General features: G+C 37.8%; 1 protein-coding gene across 2 annotated transcripts in view; it reads right to left on the bottom strand.

Moving 5' to 3' along the window:
* Positions 1 to 9490, bottom strand: part of LOC122642554 (RRP12-like protein) — a 44059-nt gene extending 34569 nt beyond the window's left edge. For both annotated transcript variants that reach the window (XM_043836063.1, XM_043836062.1), the window contains exons 1-3: positions 8867 to 9490; positions 4717 to 5263; positions 2229 to 2477 (exon numbers count right to left, since the gene is read on the bottom strand). In XM_043836063.1, the coding sequence (XP_043691998.1) occupies positions 2229 to 2477; positions 4717 to 5263; positions 8867 to 9415 (1345 nt within the window). In that variant the 5' untranslated portion in view covers positions 9416 to 9490. The remainder of the gene's footprint in view (positions 1 to 2228; positions 2478 to 4716; positions 5264 to 8866) is intronic.
* Positions 9491 to 16884: the final 7394 nt, after the last annotated feature.

The following is a 16884-nucleotide window of genomic DNA, read 5'->3' on the forward strand; positions in this document are numbered from 1 at the left end:
TTTTGCTCCTTGATGCTTGCTCACTTAGTGATAAATCTTCTTTGATGCTTCTTCATATTCAAGGGATTGTCTAGACTTTTTACATGCAGACACAATTAGTAATCCCAAATACCATAATCCAAAAGGTTGTTTCATCACCAAAACATGAGGCATGAACCCAATGGTTCAACAAAGAGATCCCGTGTTGCTTACTTTGTTACTTTAAGGCAGATGCCACAGATCATTTCCAGGACTATAATCATATAAGCTTGGTGTTCCCTCTTACCAAACGCATCAATCCATAGACAGTTTTCATAGTGTTCCTTCTGAATCAATGCCATAAGTAATGAAGTTGAAGCAAGTGAATAGTCGCCTATGAGAAATTTGTGGAATGAACTACTTGTTTAGGGAATAATTTTCATAAAAGCCTTGGGGGTTATCTATATATAGAAAAATGTGCTTATATTTTATTGGCCTTTGGATGTCCTGAGGTCATGTTGCTAGAAGTCAAGAAGTGAAATAAACCTTCTTCTCTGCCCAGCATCCCTCTATTTTTCACTTTGGGGATGTTTTGAGGTAGCAGATCAAATAGATAGGAGTGAAATATGCCATTTCAATTTTGAATGAGCCCCCCATGGATATGTTGACTCTTGATGGGATCCTGGTTCTTGCAAGGCAGTTGATTGAAAAAATGAGGAGGATTAGAAGTTTTTTGCAGGAAAAATAGACCATCATCTACAATTGTTAATGCCTTGCCCAGGTGCAAAGCAAGGCACTTTAGGTGTGCGTCATTTCACCTCGTGCCTTAGACAATGCTACCAGTGTAAATTGAAGCAAAAGGAGCAATAGAGGCACTAAGGACACCCACCTCCAGAGTCCAGAGCAAAGAGTCCCAACATAGGCATGCATCTAATTGAAGCAAGGCACTACTTGGAAAACACAGGTTAAACCAATGAAAAATAAGGTTAATGCAGACCGGTTTAAGGATCAATTTAAATTTGAGTCAGGTTTCAGTATAGGTTTGTGTTGGGCTTTAGTTTTTGGGAGTTATTGTTATAATGGACTGAACTATAAAAGCCCAAATGTGGGGGTTTTAATGGGGTGCACAAAAATAATTAATTTATTAGGGGGTCCCATGTTGGCGATGGTTGGATACTTGGATAGGATTTATCTTATCTTAAGTTGTTAGTCTTTGAGTTAGTTTAGAAAAATTTAGAGTCCTTAACTGTCTAATAAGAAAAGTCTTAGTAGTTTGAGTCAATCTAGGAAATGTTAATTCTGTTTCTATAAGTAATGTAATCACCCTCTCCCCACTATTTGGAATGGAAGGGAATTGAGTTGGTTTGATTGTTGCCTTGTTTGCTGAAGGTCTCTCTCCTTGGTTTGGTTAGGGATTTTCTCTCTCCCCCTTACCTCCCTCCCCATACACACAGTTTGTACTTCTTTCTTTACTCTCATTATTTTCTTCTCTCTCCCTACAGTTACTTTTCCCCTTCTTTACCTCCAATTTCTTTTCTCTTTATTAGGACAGCTCTACATAATTAATCTCTTTTCTTTATTCATTGCCCCATCGTAGGTTAATCTTAGATCCTAATTTAGGATCTAACATCCCTGATTTATCTCTTCCATAACACCCATCCACCCTTTTTTCTCCTCTCCTCCATTCCACCCATTAAATTTAAAAATATTTTTTCTGCCAATTTTAGGACTGATTTAATTCTGGAAATTAATTGTTAAGATCCTGTAGTTTCCATCTTAAATTCTGACCGTTAAATCTAAGGATCTGGCCCACATCTAGCCGTCGGATCAAGATCTCTTTCACTGATGATAAGTGGGCCCATTACTCAGGCCAATCAGATCCGTTAGATCTGATCGATCTGCATCAAAAGTAAAGTACACTAAACAATCAAATAACAAACCATAAGTAGCATAAACCTAGAACAGCTGCTACTGTTTAAACTATGTCTAACACTATAATTTTTATTCACTCATTTCATTACTCATTAGCTGGGGTTTCTCCTCAAGTGCATTGAGATTACACAACATTTTTTTTTTTTTTTTTTTTTTTTGGGGGGGGGGGGGGGAGGAGGACAGTTGTACTATTCAAACTATCATTGTGACATTGAGTTATTGTAGTTAAGTAAAAGTGAAAAACATCATAATATTTGAAATAAATCAAATAAATACATAATGCATATAACTCTGTTGTCCAATGCCCATGTTTCTATTTGTAGAGATGAATGACTAACCAAGACTAAGGAACAAAGCTGAAATGGCTCCCAAGGTATGCTCATTCAGACCTCCACTGCAGGTATCAAGCATATTCTCAAATAGAACACAGATAGACTTAATTGCACTTGATTCTGGGGTATCGATGGCATTGTCATCATATAGATTTGTAGGGGTCAAAAAAGATTTTCCATCAATATGATTGCTAATCAACTCTTTTAAGATCACCAAAGCCTGTGAAGCAACACTAGCCTCAGAAAATAAAAGACCTGCAAATATGAAGCATCATGTCAGTATTAAACAGACATTCCTAATGGATGTAACAAGATGTGTAGAGACTGAAACTGAAGGTTGTTCAAAAAAATCAAGGCATAAGAAATTTCAGAATTCTAGAATGAATGACCGGAAAAACTGGTTAAAGGGTCGTTATCAATAAGATTTATCTTAGACTACATGGGCTAGATAAGTACCACAAAAATGGTGAAATAGAGTCATGAAATGAGATGGAACATGTCAGCATTAAAAGATTAGGTGATGATGCATCCAATGTTACTAATTGTAGAACCCTATAGAGTAACATGTATGGAATTCATTCCCAGCAAGTCCAATTCCCATATTTATGATGAAGTTAAATCTATTAGGGGATGCAAGTTGGAACGGAGAAACCCAAGCCTGCCTGACACCCATCCTAAAATCATTGAGCTTAGGGCTGGAATTTTTAGCTTGTGGGCCAAGCTAGGATTGGAGTAGAAATAAATATTGAGCCGTACTGGGCCTGAGCATGATTTATATACAAATATGCTCTGTATATATTAATTTAAAACACAATTTCTATGCATAGATTTGCTTGGATGCTGTAGGGGTGTGTCCAATTGACTGTCATCCTCCAGACTAGGGTTCAAATCTCCCCTGACTGACTGAGCTGGACGATGGGGTGGCCTTGGGTTCGGATCTCCCAGCCTGAAGCCAGGCCAGGCAGAGTTCAGGCTGGAGAGAAATGACCCCAGATTGGGCCTGTGTTATAAAAAAGACGGCTCAACCCGCCTGAGTTGTATCCCTAAATTCTATAATTATTTCCGAAGAAGCTAGTACAAGAACCTATTACAAGACGGCAAATATTAAAACAAGATGGTCTTGGAAAAGGATTATTTGTATGTATTTTGATTTTTTTTTTCATTTCAATCAGGTGAATCCCATTTCCTACTTTTATAAATATTCAAATCTCTTCACTAACCTAATGTTCTTTTCCTTATGAAATAATATTTATTTTAAAAAATAAATAAATAAGGGGATGTATAAAGACAAAGGTAAAAAAAGCATAAAAGAAGATCCACTTGACACAAAGACTGTATCTAATATGCAGGTCTCCCCAAGCCGCTCTGTGTTGGAATGGCATTGAAGATGCAGATCATCTGTTCTTCTCCTGCCCCATTGCTTCCTCCATCTGGACCTGCATTCTTCGGACTTGTTGGCCTCACCGCCGTAGCCCTCTTCCTCTCAGCAGGGAATGGGTTTGGATTGATATGACGTTCGGAGGAAAGTCGATTTGTGACTCGGTAGGCAAGATTGTTTTTTGTGCCACTATCTCCCACATTTGGATGGAACGCAACCGTAGAAGATGGACGTCCAACTCTCGCTCTTTCGACAAGATTTGGAATGCCATCTTCTTTGATGTTTCATCTAAATTCGGTTCCCTCCCCCTTTCTGATGTAAAGGATACCCCAAGGAACAAGCTTATTGTTGTCTCCTGGGGTCTTCCTCTCTCCATTTTGCGCCCTAGCTAGCCTTTAGCTGTGGTTTTTGCCCTTGGGCTTGTATATTCCTTCTCCTTTCTTCGTAATTTAAATTTCTATTCATCCAAAAATAAAAAGACTGTATCCAATAGAGAAGTATGGATTAAAAGTATTAAACATATTATTCTCACTAATAAATTTCTGAAAACTTCACATTTCAACAATATTCTAAAGGGACTTCCATCATTATTATTTTCATTTTTATTTTTGATGTAGGAATCTAGCTAGCATATTCACACATTAGATGTTCTAACACCTCTTGTTCTGCGTCAATGAAGCTACCTACCAGGCACCCCAGAGAAATTTCTCATTCCTCAACCCCATAACTTATTCACAACAGGATCTCTTCTGGCAAAGTGTAATGACAGAAGTCCATGTTTGCCTAGCTCAAAGGCATGATTCAAAATAGCGGCAAGGTACATAAACCCAGACACAGAAGTAACAAGAAAGCCTGTCCCATTACCAATTTCTTTAGCTTTTATAAACCACCAAAAGAAAAAGAATTTTAGAAGACGACAGAAAGTGTAGAATTCCAAAATACAGAACGGCATATTGACAGCAAGAGTCTGCATTTATGTACCATCATACAAGCGTTTACAAATAAAAAGTTACCAGGAAAAGCAGTAGAAATAACATAACAAAAGCAATTGATATCACTAATGATCAATATGCAGAAAGTAAGAAGTAAGGGTCCAAAAATCACCAAGCAGCATACCTGACAAGGAACTAAACACCAGAGGAAGATTTATGACACATATGCTAGGTTCTTCAGCATGAAGTTTGCCCAAACCACTTTTTATCAAGTTTGCAGCATAGATGACAGTGTCCACAGGGTTCTTCTCACCAGAAGATAGATAGGACACAAGTGAAGTTATAATACTCTCTACTTCTGGAACAATAATTTGGGGTTTCATGGATGCAAAATGGGCTTCAATGATATTAAAAATGTGTCTTGTAAGTGGTGAGAAATGGCACGTCAAGAGCTTATACAATTCTGACAATATTTTCAAACTGACTTTGTCAGAGAGATATGGAATCATAAGCTTCATTGCGTTTAGCATATGGAGGACCTCCAAATACTCAGGTTTCAACAATATTTCATGTTTTGATCCATTTACCATCCTTGCATTAGTTATCTCAATTGCAGAAGGGATATAATTTCTGAATAAAGAGAGCACCATTTTGCTTCCTTTCTTAGTGAAAAGCGAACATTGAAATGAAGAAAAAGCATTTTCAATGCACACTTGGGCACATCTCCGAACCTGCAATATGAGAAGCAGAAAAATTACGATAAAAGAGAAAAAGAACGCATAATGCATCATCATTCACTGTAACATATCCCAAGTTCCCAACCCAATCCATGCAATACATACATAAATGGAGAGTATTGAGTAATAACTAATAAGACAGTCAGGAAACCAAGGATGCTCCTTGAAACAGGTGACGATATTGAAGAGATCGATGATTTGAATAACTAGAAGAGATAGAATTAGAAATGAATGAATCCATAATATAATACCGGTTAGGACATACAAGTACTACCAAAAGTTAATCCTATGCAACAAAGACCAATGAATGCACCTGTGATAAAAAGCATCCCAAATTGAATCCTCTAACAGGGAAAGGCATGGCTGAAAAAGGTACAAGAAAAGGCGGTGACAGAAAGACCTCATGGCCTTTTTTTTTCCTTTTTCTTTTCAGCCAAAAGAATTTTGCCTTTTACTTTAACTGAAGATAAGACTCTAAAATCTAGATAGCCTTGAAGAAAAATATGGGGCAGAAAAGATAAATCATGTTGTAACTGATCTAATAGCCCATTAGGCAAGAGGAGCAACTGACCACACCTCACATGTTAGTTTATGTTATGCATACATGGCAGATTAAGAATGTAATTCACCCACACAAAAAAAGCAGTCTCCCATCACCAATTTTTTATATATAATAGACAATGTATACTCTATAGAATATAGTTTGTTGAATATTTTATCATGTTATACTTTTGGGGGTGAAAAAAAGGGATTATCCCACATAATGACATTTAAAGATGTCTTGGCAGCCTCAGGTTATGACATGTGGGCAGTTTAGTTAGTGCTCCCCTTTTGTGGCACCATCTGTTTCATTGTAAGTTTCAGTTCTTGCAAGTCTCAGCCATGTGGCTATATAAAGCTTTGGAATTGGTTTCAAAGTCGAATACAGACAAATGGTTTAGCGAATAAAAATACAATGCAAAAAAGTAAATTCATGATCAGTCATACACTCATACTGTTATGGTGGAATGGTGGACTGTGAAATTTTACATGAGGCCATCAGCCAATCCAACAAGTATGAAGTACCCTATCTATGTAATTGCCAGGCTTTCCCTTATGGAGTAATGTAACTTTGGTATAGTATTTCTGTGTCCCTTTTTTTGGATGGGGTGCAAAGCTTTCGAAGGTAACTGAAATGAGGATGTTGACATGGATGAGTGGTAAAACTAGAAAAGATGAAATAAGGAATGAACAAATTAGAGCTAATATAGGAGTAGCCCATGGAACTAAATCTCGGTATTGCACCTGACCAAGACGAACCTTAGGGGAGTTTAAAAAATACCAAGTTTCGACTGCTTTTGACCCTATTTCGACCATATTTTCGCAAGTTTCAACCTGAACACCTATATAAATTCACTTATCACCGTCGAAACTTGAGGAAACCTGGCTCAAAACCAGGACAGACACTTATTTATGCCAAATATCATTTAAGTAAATGTTTTTCTATATATCTTAAGATATTATTCATAAATAAGCAAATACCCCCCCTCTTGAATCCAATAAAAAGAATTAAAAAATCAAATTCTAAAAGGATAAAAAATCAACCCCCCAGTTCAAGAACGAAAACTGGATTTTCAACGGTAGGTTCAACTTTCAACTTTTAAATGTTGGGATTTTTCTCAAATCTAAATATCATAAAAAAAAATTACTAAATACCAAAAGAGCGGTAAAATATTCATTTGCTTTTATGTCTAAAAATTTATTTCCATTCAGAGCGATTTTAAACAGCATTCACACACACCAAATTAAGTTTGACCGGAACATAACTCCTTCAATATAAATCAGTTTTAAGCACTCTTGAATTTGTTGTATTAAAGGAGTTATGTTCCGGTCAAACCTTATTCGATACCATGTCCAAGAACAATATACACTATCAAACTTGGGTCGAAACCACAAGTATTATTTTGAGAATTCTCTATGTGAAATTAATGCATGGATTGGGTTCAAAATGTCAAAAATAGGCAGCACAAAAAGTATCAGGGCAAAAAAACAACTTTTGGGCCCCAAAACCAAGGTTCGAGTTAGCTTGGAGAAAGTACCAGGCTTCGATCGAGATATGGTCAAAACCAAAACATTCTCAGTTTCTGGCTGGTCGAAACCAATATCGGCACCGAGTTCTCAATCCTTGGAGTAGCCCCAATACATGATAAGTTGTGAGAAAGTCATTACAGGTGGCATGGACAAGTGCAACGGAGGCCTTTCAGTGCGCTTGTATAGAGGGGAATTTGATTTAGATCAAAGGAGCTAAAAGAGCCCAGGTAGGCCTGAAAAGACTCTAAGAGAAGAGGTGAGGAAAGACATGCATAGCTTAGGACTAGTAACAAGTATGGCTATAAATAGAGTTAATTGGAGAAAAAAGATCCATGTAGCCAACCCCATTTAGTTGGAATAAGGCTGAGTTGGGTTAAGCTTTTCTTCTAATGGATTTTGATTGTCATGGGCATAACTATGCTCCAAATGTTAGATATTAAGTCTTAGAACCTTCATTTATTGTAAAAGGTCTAGTTTCTGTTCTTTTGATGAGTTGTAAGTTGAGTCAAAAAATCTTTCTAGAAGTTTTTTTCCATTAACAAGGGAGCCAAGTTAGGAGCCCAACGTAGTTAGGAAGTTTCTATTTCCTCACACATCCCTACAGTTTAGTGGTTGAGATGAAATAAAATTTTGTTGTAGTGTGTGTGAGGTATGCTCATGTGGCTCCCATCTATTTCTTTCTTTTATTCTTCTTCTTCTTTCTCAAACAACAGTCCCATAACAGTACCTGATTTCTTATTCTTCCCTTAATTTCTTCTATTCGTAAAACTCTAATCAGTTTAAACCTTTTCCAACCACCATTCTTTGTAGTTTACTGCCATAAATTTGAAACCCTAGGGCTTAGGCTGCCCTATGTCACTTACCAAGCCTGGCAGGGTGTCACTATGGAGAGTTTTTGTGGCATTTCAATATTTGGATGGAAAGTTGAATTGCTCATGCGTCATATTCAGAAACCCACCTCAATCACATGGTGCAGCATGTCTAATTGACTTACCACCCTAGAGGACGAGCCTGCTTTGCCTCTCTTGGATACCTTTCAAAATGATCTAAGAGATGGAAGACAGGCCCCTGACATAGCCCAGACGTCTCTACAGGAAAGGTAATGACACACGAAGTTATCAGCAACTCCATTTTAGAGAGAATCCTATCCCAAAGATGATGTTCCAAGCTGTGTATTTAATCTCTCCACTTAAGCTCTAATGTTCCTTGGGGTGCTAGTTTTTCCAAGCTCTATGAAGTGATTACACTACATTGGACCTACCTAAACATAGAAAAGCCCTTTAGAATAAATACTGGTTCCCTTCTCCTACCGTAACTTGTCCCGAACCATATTACTTTTGGCAGATTACTCAATCTCTTGACTGTTAAAAGTTATAAACTTTCATGCAACCCAGTTTTAAGCTTTCCAATCTTTAGACTGATATTAAGAGCTCAGCTTTTCCACCTCTAACAAATGGTCCATTTTTAATATCTATAAATTCATTCAAAAGTTGCAGAATTCATCCAAAATATGGTCCAATTGATTACCTTGGGACGCTTATCAACCGAAAATTTTAGAAGCGTCTCAAACGGCACCTTTACAGCATCCCAATCCTCCAGGTCACAGAGAGGCAAGAGAAATCCCAACGATTTTATCAGAGACCGCGCAGTAGCAGTGGATACAACTTCCGGAGGTCCAAGAAGAACCTTTACAAGAACCGAAACGGCCTCAATAGCCTTTGGCGGAGGAAGAGATTGTGGAGGAACAACTGGAAAAAGGATAGCAAGGAACGAAGAGAGGGCTGCAGTGGCATTGGAGTCTGAAGTCTCGGCGGCGTCATTAATGGAAGTGATGGCGGCAGCAAAGTAAGCAGATGGAGTGAGAGGGAAACCTTCTTCTTGGATGATTGCTTTCATGGCGGCCGCTGAAGCGCACAGGTGACGGTGCTGGGAAGCGGAGGATTTGCCGTAACGCTCCATTAATTTCTGAGATATGTCCGAGTTTTCATCGGCGAACTTTTCAGCGAGTACAAAGTCTTGTTCTTCTTGTTCTTCCTCTGCCATGGCGTCTATGTCTTCCGCTGTTTTTCTCATCATTAGCTCTGTAAGTTTGAACTCTGTAAGTATCGCGACTCGGCGGACTGGGGTTTTGGTGTTCGAAGATTCGAACTTGAGAGTACCATAGACTATAGAGTGCGGTAACCTTTGGAGGGCGAAGAGAATTAGGCTGTGTTTGGTAGCTGGGAGAACCTGAAGGCAATGTTTGATTGGTGAGAAATAGACAGGAAAGAGAGATGGTTATATACCCACCTGACTTGCTAGCTTATAGCTTTTCACAACCTTCCTCATAGTATGAAATCTCTTTAGAGATGGAAATGTTAATCAAATGAACTCTGGAATCCGAGGCTCATGCAAACTATTGATTCTGGTGCTTGGGCTTATCATATAGTTGGCGGTGCTTCCATCCTGGCTCAGGATCTAATGCAAAAGTGGAACCGGTTCTTTTTTGCAGATGGACGAGCCCACATATGAGCTACCTTCTTCCTAAACCTCATCAGAAAAGCCGTGAACCCCTCTTTCGGTTCTTAGCTTCTCGTTTTCCGCCTAATGTATTTCTTGCTCCATTCTCTCAAACCTTAATAGGGGCATCTCCTCACTCATCTCCTGTACCTGAATGTGTAGAGTATTCAATCTCGGTTCTAGCTTGCTTGCAAGTGATCCCACTATTTATGTGGGGGCACCTACCCAGCATCTTGAATCGTGTCCCCCATTTGGGTATGGTGAATGAACGGGGTTTTCAATTGAACAATCTTTGTCCCCTCTGCAATGGATCTTCAGTTGAGTCCAACCACCTATTTCTAAAAATGAGTGTAAATCTACTTTTTTTTAAGGGCGAATGTTTTCTGTGCCAGTGGCACAGGCTGTGCCCAAACACATGGGGTGGGCGAAATGACCACCATGTCCCCCTAAATGGCAGGCCCATGTGTTTAAGCGTAGGCTGCATTGCGGCACAAAGAACATCAGCCTTTTTTTTAATAAGGAAAAAGTGTATTAAAATTGGATAAATTAGTTAGCTATAACGCTTAGGAGAGGGGACCATAGGAGTACGCATTCGCTGAAACATATGAACCAACGACGGATCCCGTTTATTCCGAATCGAAAGTTGATCCAAATGTTGTTTCAAACGAGGAATTGTCCATGTGATCAGAAGTTGAGGAATTTTCTTTCTTATGGGTGGACGAAAGACTGGTTGTTTTTTGTCCATGACTGATTTGAAGACAAGAATCATAACTGCAAATTCTATAAATTATTTTTGCCCTATGTGTATATTGCTTTGGATGCATACGGGAGTGCTGCTTCGGGGAAAAAGGGAGCACAAAGAGGGTCCAACACTCAACGAGCATAATTTGTGAGCGATTCTCCCTTTTTCCTCACTCTGCTTGCCTCGGTTTTATAATTTAATTTTCAGGGGTGTTCCGAAGCGCCTTTCCCGCTGCTTCATTCTGTCCCAAAAATTCTCAATTCCATTGATATAGAGGCTATAGCCCACCTTTTACCAAGTTAGTTGAATGATCGGCGCTCAGAGCATAGCTTTAAGGGAAGCTATTTCTTGAACCGGTGAACCATGCAAGCTGGTTAGATGCGTGGGGCAGAGGGCCCATAGTACCCCCTTTTCTTGATCCAGCGGTCAAAGTAATTCAAGTCAATGCTTTCCTTCCGAAAAAAATGAACTAACCAGGGAGATTAGTGCAAGACCATGGTGATTGAGTGTTCGACTCATACGCCCCCACTTCTTACCTCACGGGCCCCACTAGCCACCCAACCCCTCTTCGGGTCCCACGTGGTACTAGGAAAAAAAAGATTCTTATCAAATAAAGAGAGCAAAAAATAATCACAAAGAAATTAATTTTTTGCTAAGCAAATGTGCTTAAAAAGAATTCTATTTCAAAACATGTCCTATACAGGATGTGCCAAGCTATTGATCAAGTCCATGTATGTGAAGAAAACTGTTTGTTCAATTGGCTTGTGCCTTATGAGTAAACTGGAGGGTTCCAAGAGGTTATAGGTTCGACTTTCCTATCTTCACCTTGTGCCATAAGACAGTAAGGCACCCCCTTCCCCCTCTCTCTTGTAGTTGTAGTTAAAGTCTCATTAGGCAGTTAGATAGGTAAGATAAAAAAAGAAATTTGCCAAGTCATGTTATACACCTCTAAGTTTGTTATTTTGATGTTGGAGAGCGCCTGCAGGGATAGGCCTTGTATAATAACCCAGTCCAATTCTAAATTATGGACAAGATGTTTAGGGTAGGGCTAAACAATCCAGGCAAGTTAGTCAAATTCTTCAATTAGGCCTTACATAACGATCATGTCCAAGTCTAAAATCAAGACAAAATGTTTAGTTTAAGGTTGGACTGTTACCCTCCATGTGACAACCCATCTTATACACATGTGAAATACCGCCCCATGTGTAGAAATATGGGGTTGACCAAATGACCACCATGTGTAGGCTACACCTAGACATATGGGGTTGACCAAATGACCACCTTGCCCCCCTTAATGGTAGAAATACCGCCCCATGTGTCTGGGTGCAGCCTGCGTTGTGTCACAGAGAACATCAGCCCTCAAATTATATAGGCTTTGATATATTGTCCATGTCACCTTGTAGTCTTGTGGTAAGTTTCAAAATGATTCAACTGATTGGGACTACTTGAACTTTGAACACGAAAAATGTGAGGAAAAACCCTATATATGGTGTGTCAAACCGTTCAAACATTTTCTATCAAGTGAATTTTTCAACAATTCAACTATCAAATTGTCAAATCTTTGTTTGCATGTCGAGAAAACAAATAACATGTAGGAAATGATTGTTGTTGACTATTAACCATCAGATTGGAAGTCATCTGAAACTCATATGCACTTTTATGGACATAGATACCACCTACTTGCTAGCAAACAAAAGATTGGTAGCTTATCCCAATTCAGTTAAGCATATGCCCATTTTTTATTTTTTTGGGCCCCAATGAGAGTTGAACTCATGACCTCTTCTTTGCAAGGTGTTGGTCTTTGTCAACTATGCAACTCCCTTGGGGTTAGCATATGCCCATTTTGTTCAATGAAGCAGATCTATTCATGAAAATTTATCATTTAAGGCACCCAAAAGTTTCTCACTAGTAAGATTTTAGTCTCATACAAGATAAAGTAAGTATTTTGCATATATCCTTTAGTGGGATTGATCTCTTCACTTTTTTTAGTGGAATATAAATTCTTACTAGTTCCGCCACCCTCGTGGTGAATGTGGAATTCCGTACTATGACCTAACCTCAACAAGTAAAGGTCTTTGTTGGCTGCTCTTGTGATAGTAAGCAACTTCAATTTTTGTTTAAAATTTGACCAATAAAGTAGGTATTGATCTTATACCACATAAACTCATCTACAGTTGTTTACGCCACCTCACCCCCCACCCAAAAAAAATATATATCCATAGCTGTGATAAATAGCCTCATGACTAGCTAAATGTCACTAATGTTAATTGACACTTCAATTTTCTCATATCATATTTTGTCATATTATTTTTATATTCTTTATAGAGCGGACTTGACAAAACAGTATGGTTGCTTTATTGTGACCTAGTGGTCGCAGATTTGAGTCGGAAAATAGTCTCTCTGCGAAGCAAGGGTAAGGTTGCATAAATTATGACCTTACCTAGACCCCACAGTGGCAGGAGCCTCGTGCACTAGGTACACCCTTTTATTTTTATTTTATTTAAACCAATAATATATTGGTAATTATTTTCTATTTGCATTTTTCTTCATCTCATCCTTTGATACCATCCAATTCTCTAGGGATGCACTCAATATATACCTAGTGATCTAACATGCACAACACAATCATGTCCTTGGTTCACCTCTGGACTTTTCAAGTTGATTGCCTTCTCTATAGTTATTGGGTTCGACTGGGAAAAAAACAAGTACACTCTCATTATTTAGGCCTCTTTGACTATTCAAGTTGTCTGCCTTCCCTATAGTAATTGGATCTAATGGGAAAAGAGGGAGTACAGTCTCATTACTTAGGCCTCAATTTGTTGGATGTGAAATCTATAAATATGAAGTAAAATAAAATTTGGAAACATGAAAAAGAAAACATAAAAAAAAAATTTGATGAGATATTTGTTGGAAGTAAAGTTGTTATAAGATGGTATGAGATACATGTGGAGAATTGTATATTTGCAATAAATGAAAATCATCCATTTTAGGTAAAGTAAAAGATTACCTGATAAAAAAGGGCGACTCATAAATTTTTCATTGCAAAAAAAAAAAAAGAGTAAAAAATGTGTTAGTGTCGTTCTATTTTAGGTTCTTCTTTCACTCATACCCATTCACTATTTACTTTATGGAGAAAAGTTCCCTGTGGGGGACACAAGGGCCACGTCCAGACACAGTAGGGGCAAAATAACCGCCCCACCCTCCATGAAAAGCAAAAATCCCCTCCCCCGAGATGCCAGTGTGCGCTCTCATTGGCAGCCTCACACACGTGGCCCCTGTGCTCTCCCCACAGAGAACACTCCCCCTTACTTTATTTACCAGAATTTTTACTTTTTACTTCATTTTCACTAGACTTTACCCCCACATCAATAAATCTTATTAACAGATCAGTTATTACGATAAAAGTTACCCTCAGTACCTAAACTTCCTTTGGATAGATATAAAGTGAACAAAAGTAAAAGTGTCATGGGTAAGGTGAAAGTAAACGAATGAAAGTAAATGTGAGTAGCCTTAAATGGAACAAAATCTATACACTTAATATTTAGAAAAAATGAAACCTTCCCATTTTTTTTTTTGTTGTAATGCAAATTGTTATGGGCCCCATCTATTATTTTCTTATTTGGTACTTTTTTTCCTAAAATGGCTAAAAATTCAAATTGAAGAGTTTTTTAACCGCAACTTTCTCTATGTTTATAGTAACTGTCTATTTTACGTCTACTATACTTTCATCATAGACCCCCATTTTATTTTATTTTTCAACTTTACTAGGCTTTTTCAATGAAAGTTTAATTATTTTACTCTAATTCATTTTAAATCTAACCACATGAGTCCTAAGTGAATTCTAAAAGTTGTAAATTCTTGAAAATTAGTTATATGTATAATGAAATGGCAAAACTGAGAAAATCAAACAAGAATTTTAAATTACATTTAGCGTATCATGTCTATTATGTTGAATCAAATAATGAAAAAATCGGAAGTTTTTCTTCAATAGTGGGGTAGGAAGAATTGTCTCATCATTGGTGATGTGACAATGTGATTGGACTCTTGTCTCATCACAATCTCCCACTATCCCCTATTGATTAGGGAGATAAGTATCTCTCCCCTTGGGCATCCAACAGTACCATGCCCATAATGAATAAATTCTCCTTTCATCGGGTGAAAAGAAACTTGAGCCAATGGAAAAGTATCAAATGCAACTGGTCTTGTAGATGTTGAACTTTTAAAAGTTTAAATTTATTTGTATTTATATGGTTTATAATAAAGATATTGTTTGGTGCCATTTAGACAAACAAAAAATCACGATTTCTTGTCTAATGGAAAATATGGGTGGTTACATGTGATTGGGTATATTACATTTATTTCACTAATTAAATTTTAAACATAAAGAAGTAAAATAAGTACCTCAAGAGTGAATCCATAGTGACAAAAACTATGAGCATGTCACTAACACTATGAAAGTGACATTCTTATTGTGAATATTGAATTAGCTTCTCTTTGAGATCCTCAATTTCTTCACGTGCCATTATTTTCTCCAAGGCTATGTTTTTCCCTTTATTGTCATCATTGTCAAAACTAATTTTAATAATCTAGAATGAAAATTATGAGTTAGATTTATGGCCGCTTTGACCTATGGGCAACATTATCATATTAATGTATTAAAGTGGAGTAAAGAGTTGTTCTTAGTAACTGAAATTGAAATCGTAATCCTTGGGCAACCCCTTGTATCATGCAAAAATATTACACTATAATGGACTTGCCTTTATTTTTTTAAATAAAAATTCATTACCCAAAAAAAAAAGAATATTGTACATCGTCAGTTATACAAGTCTTTTGACGACAAGATCAACCAATGATAGCAAGATCACTTGCAACTGAAATGCAAGTCCAATCCTTCTTAGTAATTCAAACAGTACTAAATGCCTTCAAATAGATTTAATATCCCATAAGTAGTGAAGCTATCTCATGGCCACTGAGAAGAAGGTTGAGTTAGCCAATGAACCACGTCCAGCCTATCAATCTAGATGTCAATGCAAACATCTCCCAAGTCGCCTAACTCGCCTATGCATTGTAGTCCTTGGAGCAGTCCATTCACTTCGGCCTCTTGCGCTGTCCCTGTGTAACCATAGTCCACACAGACAGTAATAAAATTCTAGTGATAAACCACAACAGAGGCCCAACCTACCTCCCTAGTCTTACTAGCAAAGCTACCATCACTTGTAATTGTTAGAGCATCGGACTACGTTAGTTCCAAATAATCCATCAGTGATAATGAGGAAGGAGGAACCACAATAGGGGGGGTTAGGAGAGATACAAGAAAAAAGTTGCAAATCAATTATCCAGCGATTAACATTTTACACACTAAGATGTGGATTTGAGAGGGTGTGAGATTAGCAACAATGATTTCTAGTCAGCCAGAGAAAATAACAAGTAAAGGAGAATATTGAAAGAAATAATTTTTTATCCTTAATATGATGAGTATTAGAAAATAACATAATTAAAAATTTCAAGAAGGTCAAAGATCGAGGAAGCATGGAGATACTCCGTCCTCAATCCCAAACAACCCGGTGCCCAAATCCTTCTAGAAAAAGAACAACATAAAAATAAGTGCTACTCTATTTCTCTCTCTCTAGCCCACAAAAGATACACGTCATCCATAACAAGAAAATTACTTAAGGGAAAGAGAACACTACCTGGGCACGTGTGGTGCACTACCCCTGCGCCTAGACACAGGACACACGAAATGATTGTCGCACCCCCGGGAACTTCTACCTTTCCAGGGAACGCGATGGTCATTTCGCACACCCTTGTGTCTAGGAGCAGGGACAGTGCACCGCACACACTCAGATAGCATTCTTTCTCCTATTACTTAAATTGCTTTTAGTAGCAAGACCACCTTGAAGAAGTTTTCAGAGAAAGACCTTAAATTTGGGATGAACTTCAATTTACAAATGAGCCACCATAGAACACTACCATTATTAGTAGGTTGATCGATAGATGTAGTGATAGAGGATAGCACAGAGGACCCCAAAAGTCTAGCAGCTACTTTTGTCATTAAAATTTCCTTCTTAGTATAATGATAAAAATAAAAAATCAATATGGAGATTAGCACCCAACGAAAGTTTTAAAATCCTAAAAACATCATCGTGAGGGAAATGGATAAAATTAGAGAGGAATTCCAATTACGATCTTGGATAAGTTCAGATACAAAATGAAAAGGAGGGAAAGAGATCATACCTAAGCCTAAAAAAGGGTGTGGAGCGTCCAGAACCCAATGTTCGTCCCATATGGGAATAGCAATACTTGT

The sequence above is a fragment of the Telopea speciosissima genome, chromosome 10 (assembly GCF_018873765.1).
Source record: "Telopea speciosissima isolate NSW1024214 ecotype Mountain lineage chromosome 10, Tspe_v1, whole genome shotgun sequence".
NCBI lineage: Eukaryota > Viridiplantae > Streptophyta > Magnoliopsida > Proteales > Proteaceae > Telopea > Telopea speciosissima.